At 51.9% G+C, this 10,000-nt stretch overlaps 1 protein-coding gene across 4 annotated transcripts in view; it reads left to right on the plus strand.

The window, feature by feature from the left end:
• The window catches only part of LOC113805683 (serine/arginine repetitive matrix protein 2-like), a 104,735-nt gene that overhangs the window by 25,139 nt on the left and 69,596 nt on the right, over positions 1-10,000 (plus strand). For all 4 annotated transcript variants that reach the window (XM_070133300.1, XM_070133299.1, XM_070133298.1 and 1 more), the window contains exon 2: positions 2,353-4,851. In XM_070133300.1, the coding sequence (XP_069989401.1) occupies positions 2,561-4,851 (2,291 nt within the window). In that variant the 5' untranslated portion in view covers positions 2,353-2,560. The remainder of the gene's footprint in view (positions 1-2,352; positions 4,852-10,000) is intronic.

Below are 10,000 nucleotides of genomic sequence, written 5' to 3' on the forward strand. Positions count from 1 at the left end.
TTTACCTGAACCTCCTCCTCCTCTTCCTCGTCCTCGTCCTCGTCCTCCTACTCTTCCCCCTTACCCCCATTCCTCCTCCTGTCTTCCTACCGCTTGCTCATTCTTTCTCTCTTCTCTTCTTTACTTCCTTAACTTTCCATGTTGTTTGGTTTCTCGTTTGTTTCATTTCGTATTTTCTGTCTCTTCTTACATTTCTTCTATTTTGCCTCTTCCCCCCCTCTTCTGCCTTTCCCTCTCTTTCCTTTCTTGTACCTTCCCGCCTTTTCCATCTCTCTCTTCACTCCTCTCTCTACCCCCTTTCCTCCCTCCTCCCCCTCCCTTCCTTCCCTCCTCACCCCCCATCCTCTCCCTCCCTCTACGCTCTATCCCCCTCCTCCCCCCATTCCTCTCTCTACCCCTCCCCCCTCCTCCCCTCCAACTCGGTCTCGCGGAAGTCAGGTGTTTTAGAGTTGTGCGTGTCTGGGAAAGGGTGATGAGCCTCCCTTAGTGTGTTACGTACCGCGCTGGTGTTCGTGTGCGTTGGAGTGTACCCTTATACAGAGTTACTGAGGAGTGCGCGGGAAAGATTTCGATTTGTTTTGTGTGTGAATAGTTTTTTTTTCTTTTTCAAATGTGTATGGGGGGGAGGGGGTGTTGTGTGGATATTTATTTTGTTTTATTTATTTTTCTATTTTTTCGAATGTGTGTTGCGGGGTATTGTTTGTGATGATTTGTATTTTTTTTAATGTTTGTTTTTGTTTGAATCTTGTTTGTATTCGGTGATTTTCATTTGTTTGTTATAGTATTAACGATATCTTTTTATTTTTTGTTCGTATCATTCTTAACAGTACTTGAATTTATAAATACAATGTCATATTTTATATTTTTCTTTATACAACAACAGAAACATTACGTAACCCTTATGATCTCACAGCTGACAGTAACTCAAGTGTTTTGAAATTTACGATTCGCAGAAGTGGGAAAGGGTGAAAGGATATACGTGGGGGCCGGAAAACTCATCGGTGTCAAAAGAAACAGAAGAAAATAAATAAAGAGGGAAAAGGATACACCTAACATGGAAGGTTAAGAAGATAAAGCTAATAGAAAATTGATGATAATGATAAAATCGAAATTAAAGAGAAAATGGGCATGAGAGAGAGAGAGAGAGAGAGAGAGAGAGAGAGAGAGAGAGAGAGAGAGAGAGAGAGAGAGAGAGAGAGAGAGAGAGAGAGAGAGAGAGAGAGAGAGAGAGAGAGAGAGAGAGAGAGAGAGAGAGAGAAAGAGCTGTGGTATTGATGCATCTGATGTCAAGTTGAGTGTGTGTGCATGTGTGTGTGTGTGTGTGTGTGTGTGTGTGTGTGTGTGTGTGTGTGTGTGTGTGTGTGTGTGTGTGTGTGTGTGTGTGTGTGTGTGTGTGTGTGTGTATTCAGTTCTCACGTTTTTGACAAGTGTGTAGGTACGCGTACTGGTGTTTAGAGATGTGTATGTATGTTCGGACACGTACACGGTTGGAAGCACAAACACACATTGAAACACAAAAACACACACACACACACACACACACACACACACACACACAAACACACACACAAACACACACACACACACACACACACACACCACACACACACACACACACACACACACACACACACACACACACACACACACACACACACACACACACACACACACACACACACACACACACACACTCAGCAAGCCGTATGTGATTATCCTTATTATTACGTCCAGGAAGCCATTGATGATTCGACATTGATAGTCCAGGGGGAGGGGAGAGGGGGGCTACAGATGGTCTCTGACCCTTCAATGCGCGCCTTCCCCTCATACCCTCTCCTCCCTCCCTCCCCCTTCCCCTCATATCCTCTCCTTCCCCTCATGTCCTCTCCTCCCCTTCCCCTCATATCCTCTCCTCTCCTCCCCTTCCCCTCATGTCCTCTTCTCCCCTTCCCCGTTCATCCATACTCTCCCTTCATACTCCCTTCACCCCCCTTCCCACATATCCCCTACCCCCTTCCCCTCTATATCCTCCCCTCCCTCCCCTCTATATCCTCCCCTCCCCTCTTCCCCTCTATATCCTCCCCTCCCCTCTTCCCCTCTATATCCTCCCCTCCCCTTCCCCTTCCCCTCCCCCTTGCCCCCCTCCCCTCCCCCTTTCCCCGATTCCCCCGACGACTCAACATTGCACTCGCGACGTGGGCCGGCCGGCGGGAGGGAGGACGACCTGCCAAGTCGTTGCGTGGAGGTCGTCGCGATTTTTTCTTTACCTTTTTTTTGCGTGGTTTAAAAGGGCATTGCGTTTGGCGTAATTTTTGGGTTGTCGATAACCGTGTTGTGATTTTTGTTTTGCAGGTGTTAACGTATATCAGAGAAAAGAAAATATTGATCAGAGATAACGTTTTTTATCAGTGGTGGTGAAGAAAAAAAGAGAAAAAGATTTATAAATAGACAGCTGTTGGAGTGTTGATCTCGGTGGCGCTGCCATGTGAGTCCCAGGCGTCGTCAAGTCTCTTTCGTTGTTTGTCTGAAGGAACCCGAAGAGGCGCCCGCCCGCGCCGGGATGGGCACGCGCCGCGACAACCGGCTGTCGGAGGGCGGCCCCGTGCGGCCCCTCCGCGCCAAGCAGGACCACGACCGCAGGAACCAGGAGCTCGCGAAGCAGCTTTCGAGCGGAACGGCGCCCTCCAAGCGGCCTCCTCCCTCCTCGTCGTCCTACATGTCCAAGTCCTTGACGCTGGAGCTGGAGAAGGGTCTGCAGGGGTCGTCCGGCAGGTCGCAGGGGAAGAAGTCGTACCTGCGGCAGACGTCGAGCTCCGTGATGAGGAGCAGCCTCGGCGGCGTCGAGAAGGACTCCCTGGCGGACGCCCGGAGGAGGAAGCGCGACTCCAGTCCTTCCAAGGCCGCCAACAACCGCCTGGAGAAGAAGGCCAGTCCGGGCGGCGACGGCCCCCGGCGCGCCGACGTCTTCGAGAGGCTGTCCAAGGTGGACTCGAACAAGGGGCCCGCCGGACACAGGCCCCGCGACCGCAGTCCCCAGAAGGGCGGCCGGAGGAGCCCCCAGGAGAGGAGCGGCCAGAGCGCCCGCAAGACGAGCTCGCAGGGCAGGAGGAGGGACGGCAGCCCGGCGAGGGGCGGCGGCGAGGGCAGCCGAGGGGACGCGAGCAACAAGCGAGCCCTGGTCGGCGGGGGCGGCGGCAGGGGCGTCCCCCCCGCCCCCAAGAGCGACGAGGAGGTCGACTCGTCCGCCGAGAAGCTGGCGCAGGAGAACATCCCCGAGTCGGTCGACAAGGACCTCGACGACCCTCCGGTGCGGGCGAGCGTGGGCGCCCCCGCACGCCCCTCTCACCGGGCGGGCGAGGCTGCCCCGCGCCCGGCCACCTTGGGCGTCACTCCGGCCAAGATTGACGGCAGAGGCGAGCCCTCCTCCCCGCGGACGCCCTCGGAGGCGCCGGCCAGGCAACGACAGGCGGCGAGGGAGCAGTCGGCCCCCAGCAGGAGGGACAGGGCCACCGGCGACCCGAGTGCGCCTCCCGAGCGCCGCGTCAGGACGGCCGAAAAGCCCCCGACGCCGCAGGAGGCGCCCGCGGCGAGGACGAAGCCAAAGAAAGCTGAGCCGGAGGCGGCGAGGCTGCCGTCGCCGGCGGAGGTGATCCAGAAGGTGCGCGAGCGCGTGAGCGACGGCTCCCCGGCGGCCAAGGCGCCTCCGGCCGTGGACGCCGACAAGGACGTGTGCGAGGCCGACAAGGCGGAGGACGAGCGCGAGTTCTACAAGATCAGCGTGCAGACGCGGCTCGTCAGCTACAACAACAACACGCTGGTGATCAAGAACACGTCGAAGGGCGCCGCGGCGGGCGACACTGCACACAGCGACGCCGAGGCTGACTCAGCCGAAGCCACCTTGCAAAGCTCATCAGCGGCGGCAGCTGGGGCGGGCGCCGCCGCAGCTGACGTGGAAGCTGACACCCGCTGCCACCCTGCGGCCGAGGCCAGCGACGTCGGCCTGTTTCGCACGGGGAGCCTCCGGGGGAAGCTCAGCACCTTCGTCAGCAAGGGCAGTAACATCGTCAGCAAGGGCAGTGACTTCGTGAGCAGAGGCAGGAACTTCCTGTGCGACGTGTACAGCGCCACGCACAGCAGGCTGGCCGCCCGCATCGCCGGCAGCGACGAGAGCGGCCCGAGCACGCGCTCCGCCTCGCCCTGCAGCTCCTTCGACGGGGACGACCTTCGCGCGGGCGGCGTCAGGGACAGCGACAGCGGCTACTTCAGCATCAGCGAAGCCAACCCGGGCTTCCTCAGGCGCCACGTGCGCGCGGCCTCGTGGCACTGCCCCACCGCCTACCGCGGGATGCCAGGCGCCGCCCCGCCGCCGCCCTGCCCCCCCGCTGCCCCTGCCTCCCCGTCCTCCTCCTTGACCTCCGCCGCCGCGACCACTGAGGCGCAGGCGAAGGCGCGAGGCGAGCCCGCGACGGGCGCAGAGGAGCAGGTCGCGAGGCCGGAGGGCGCAGGGGCGGGCGGCGCCGAGGAGGGCGACGGGGCGCCGAAGGGCCCGACGGTGGACGAGGAGTGGATCAAGAAGAACATCCTGTGCACGTGCAAGTGCCAGCGCCGGGCCGAGGGCGTCGCGGAGCGCACGGAGGAGCGCGCCGACGACGCCGACGAGGCGCAGAGCGGCGCCAACTGCGAGAGCATGATCAGCGAGAGCAGCGCCACGGAGAGCGAGGCGCAGGAGGAGGAGGAGGAGGAGGAGGAGGAGATGTGCTTCTGCTCCTGCCACGAGGTCGGTCCCGACGGCCACGTCCTGCAGCACCTGCCGGAGGAGGTGAAGGAGCTCCTCGACGCGGATCACGCAAGGTAAAGCCTCGTCATGTATGAGACTACGTTTGTCACACTCACTCACACACTCATTCAGACACACACGCACACACACATGCAAACAAACTAACAAACACACATTATTCCATATCAGAATCCATTTCATGTCGAAACCCCGGTGAGTCCGGCCCGGGTCACGTGTAGACCTGATGAAGCTATTTAACAAGGCGAGGGACCCGGACTGGACATGACGCATTTCCATAACCAGCGGGAGGGACCTGTATTTTGGACTGACCCCCCCCCCCCTCCCTCGCCTCCCTCCACGCGCTCAGACCCCCGGCGAGATGGACCCATAACTTCTCCCTGGTGGTTCCTTTCGATTCTCTCTCTCTCTCTCTCTCTCTCTCTCTCTCTCTCTCTCTCTCTCTCTCTCTCTCTCTCTCTCTCTCTCTCTCTTCTTTCTTTCTTTCTTTCTTTCTCTCTCTCTCTCTCTCTCTCTCTCTCTCTCTCTCTCTCTCTCTCTCTCTCTCTCTCTCTCTCTCTCTCTCTCTCTCTCTCTCTCTCTCTCTCTCTCTCTCTCTCTCTCATATATATATATATATATATATATATATATATATATATATATATATATATATATATATATATATACATATAACTTACTCCACCTCCTCTTCATTCACCTCCTCCTCTTCCTCCTTCGATTCTTTCCCTCCTCCTATTCCTCCACCACCTCCTTCTTCTTCTCCTTCTTCTTCTTCTTCTTCTTCTTCTTCTTCTTCTTCTTCCTCCTCCTCCTCCTCCTCCTCCTCCTCCTCCTCCTCCTCCTCCTCCTCCTCCTCTTCCTCCTCCTCCTCCTCCGCCCTCTAATCTCCTCCTCTGCCTCCTCCTCCACCTCCTCCTCCTCCTCCTCCTCCTCCCTCCTCCACCTCCTCCTCCTCCTCCTCCTCCTCCTCCTCCCTCCTCCTCCTCCTCCTCCTCCTCCTCCTCCTCCTCCTCCTCCTCCTCCTCCACCTCCTCCCTCCTCCTCCTCCTCCTCCTCCTCCTCCACCTCCTCCTCCTCCCCCTCCTCCTCCCTCCTCCTCCTCCCTCCTCCTCCTCCTCCTCCTCCTCCTCCTCCCTCCTCCTCCCTCCTCCTCCTCCTCCACCTCCTCCCCACCCTCCCTCCTCCTCCTCCTCCTCCTCCCCCTCCTCCTCCTCCTCCTCCTCCACCTCCCTCCTCCCCCCCTCCCCCTCCTCCCCTCCTCCCCCTCCTCCTCCCTCCTCCTCCTCCTCCTCCTCCTCCTCCTCCTTCCTCCTCCTCCTCCCTCCTCCTCCACCTCCTCCTCCCCTCCTCCTCCCCCTCCTCCTCCTCCTCCTCCTCCTCCTCCTCCTCCTCCTCCTCCTCCTCCTCCTCCTCCTCCTCCTCCTCGTCCTCCTCCTCCTCCTCCTCCTCCTCTCCCTCCTTTCTCATTTCTTCTCTTCCCCCCTTTCCTTCATCCCTCCTTTTCTATTCGTCCGTCTCGGCCAAATGAACTTCCGCGTAAATAGAGAAAGTCCAGCATTGCTTCCCCACTTCTTTGCACTTCCAAGCCACTCGATTTGGTAACTCCATTTGCATACCGCGGCCATTTTCTTTCTTCTCTTTATTTTATTTATTTGTTTTGTAGAATTCGGTAACGTTAATTTCGACTCGGGAAAGTTTAACGATCTGAATTTACATTAGCGCGAAGAGCAAGACTTTCCCAAGCAAGATGTTTTGGCTTGGCTAATGTTTATTGTGAAGTTTTACTGTTGTTGCTATTTTTTTTAACCCTGAAATTATATCTTTAAATTATTATTTATTTAAATTATTTTGTTCACTCTTAGGAATTATATCTTTAAAGGTGTGTTTTTTTTATCGATTTTGTTTATGTCTCCATTCCATGCTTTCACTTTTTTTTTCAATCTCAGTTTCATTTTTTTTTCTTTGTATGTTTTAAGGTTTCCTTTTTGTTTTTGTTTGTAAATTTTTCAATGTCATTTAAAAAATCTTAGTTGGTAATATTATTCTTATCTTTGATATTATCACAAATTGTCCACCATGACCTGGAAATAATAGCGATGATTATGATAATTATGATAATGTCAATAATGATAATGAAAGCGATGATGGTAATAATGACATTGTCACTGACGGTGACAGTAATGATAATATTGATAACTAGAACCATCTAGGAAATAGGGTCAATGATATTAACAACAACAATAATAATAATGATAATAATAATAATAATAATAATAATGATAATTCAAATGCCCCCAAAAATTGCCCCAACTTCGCAATGCTAATGAATCCCTTTAAAAAATTTTAGGCTCCGGATCACTACCAAAAAAAGACACACTTTTGGTTTTAAAAAAATCATATAATTCTGTCTATAACTTTTTGAGTTATCCTGCTAACGAACAGACAAACGAACTAACAAACCAACGCTGCCAAAAAGGATAACCTCCCTTTCAGAGGCAGTGATTAATTAACATCGTCATCGTCATATTTTATGTTTGTGTTTTAACAAGGGCCGTAGGGTAGAATAAAAGAGGAGAAGGAAGAATGAATAATAAAGAAGAAGGTGAAGAAAGAAATAAATGATGAATAAATAAATAAATGAGAATAAATAAGAAGAATAAAGAATTAAGGTGAATATAGAAGAAAGAAGAGAAAGAAGATTAATCTGGAGAGAAGTGAAGGAGAAACAAATCGAAGAATAAGAAGAAGAAAGGAAGAGAAGAAGAAGGACAAAGAAAGAAAAGAAGAAAGAAAAGGTGTTCGAATAAATCTGGATAAATCTGGGTCGTGTTTTTACAAGTCGTTCCCTGCCGAGTGGGTGGGGGGGGGAGGTGGAGATGGGGATGGGGGGGGGTGGGGATGGAAGGGTGAAGGTGGGAGGGCGGGGTGAGGGGTGGGGAGAGGGGAGGTGGGGATGGAAGGGTGAAGGTGGGAGGGCGGGGAGACGCGGACAGGGGGAGGGATGGGGGGGGGGGGAGTAGCTGTAGTCGTAGTAGTAGTGGTAGTAGGAGTATTAGTAGTAGCTGTGGTAGTAGTAGTACTAGTTATGGTAATGATAGTAGTAGTAGTAGTAGTAGTAGTAGCTTTTGTAGTGGCAGTAGTACTAGTAACAGCATAGGCAGTCGTAATAGTTATTGTTGTTGTAGTAGTAAAAGCAGCAGTAATAGTATTAGTAACATTGTTAATAGCAGTTATTATTGTAGTAGTAGTACTAGCAGCAATAGTAGTAGCAGCAGCAGTAGTAGTAGTAGTAGTAGTAGTAGTAGCAGTCGTAGAAGAAGATATCGCAGTAGTAATAATTTATTCCACTCCACCGCGCCAAAATTTAAGCTCTAACTTAACCTAGAAAGTGTCCTACGTGAACCAAAATCGACCTTGACAAGTATTCTAATAAAACACCCACTGAGGCCAAATATGAAAGCGTTCGAACAAGTCCTCTCAGGATTTTTGTCCCGAAATTTAAATTTTTTTTTGGCTCGGTTATTTTTTTTTTTTTTTCGTGGAATGGGCTAGGGTAGGCCTATGTTGTCTTGTTATATATTGTTTTTTTTATCCTTTGTTTTGGTGGATGGGGCTTATAGGTCGCTCTAGTTATTTGTTTGTTTGTTTCTTTGTTTGTGTTAAGTGTTTTTTTTACGTTAATGTATGCAAAAACATACATGCGCGGGTAACACACACACATACACACGGACATAAACACACGCACATACACACACACACACACACACACACACACACGCACTCACGCACGCACGCACGCACGCACGCACGCACGCACACACACGCACGCACACACACACACGCACACACACACACACACACACACACACACACACACACACACACACACACACACACACACACACACACACACACACACACACACACACACGTACCCCCCCCCCCACACACACAAACAAACACATAAACCAGGTGGGGGATGTGGGTGCCTAGGAAATGGGCGTGGGACGACTCATACCTCGTTAAATCCATCCGCTCAAAGGCCATGGGCGGGCGGATGGGCGTGTGGATGGGCGTGCGGGTGAACTGGGAGAGTCCTGGATACCTGTACAGTGCGCGGTGATATATTGGTAGAGGGGGGGAGGGGGAGGGGGTGAAAGTGGATATTTGTGGATTTGCGTGTGGATATGTGTGGATATTTTTGGTTGTATGTGTGGGTATTTTTGGGTGTACAGTATTCTTGGATTTATTTGTGGGTATTTTTGGATGTACAGTATTTTTGAAAGTATGTGTGGATATTTGTGGGTTTGTGCGTGGATATTTGTGAGTTTTTGTGTGTGGATTTTTGTGGATTTTTTTGTTTGTTTGAGAGGGATGAGAGCATCTGTGTGCGGATGTGTTTAGATGGGTTGGTGGTGTGGATGAGTGAGATGTAAGTGTGTGTGGGTGAGGGTGTATGGGCGTGTACGAGTGTGTTTTCAGATGAAGGAGATAGATGTTTGGATGAGTGGATGAGGGAGAGATGTGTGTGGATGAGAATAATGTGGATGAGGGAGAAATATGTGCGGATGAGGAAGAAATATGTGGATAGGACGTGTGTGGATGAGGGAGAAATATGTGGATGAGAATGTGGGTGGATGTTGTATGTTGTGGATGAGGGAGAGACATGTGTGTGGATGTGAGTGTTGTGGATGAGGGAAAGACGTGTGTGGATGAGGGAGAAATATGTGGATAGGACGTGGGTGGATGAGGGAGAAATATGTGGATGAGAATGTGGATGGATGTTGTATGTTGTGGCTGAGGGAGAGACATGTGTGTGGATGTGAGCGTTGTGGATGAGGGAAAGACGTGTGTGGATGAGGGAGAAATATGGGTGTGGATGAGGGAGAAATATGTGGATGAAAATGTGGATACATGTATGTTGTGGATGAGGGAAAGACGTGTGTGGATGAGGGAGAAATATGTGGATAGGACGTGGGTGGATGAGGAAGAAATATGTGGGTGGATGTTGTATGTTGTAGATGAAGGAGAGACATGTGTGTGGATGTGAGCGTTGTGGATGAGGGAAAGACGTGTGTGGATGAGGGAGAAATGTGTGCGGATGCGAGCGTTGTGGATGAGGGAAAGACGTGTGTGGATGAGGGAGAAGTATGTGGATGAGGGAAAGACGTGTGTGGATGAGGGAGAAGTATGTGGATGAGG

The sequence above is a fragment of the Penaeus vannamei genome, chromosome 18, assembly GCF_042767895.1.
Source record: "Penaeus vannamei isolate JL-2024 chromosome 18, ASM4276789v1, whole genome shotgun sequence".
Taxonomy (NCBI): domain Eukaryota; kingdom Metazoa; phylum Arthropoda; class Malacostraca; order Decapoda; family Penaeidae; genus Penaeus; species Penaeus vannamei.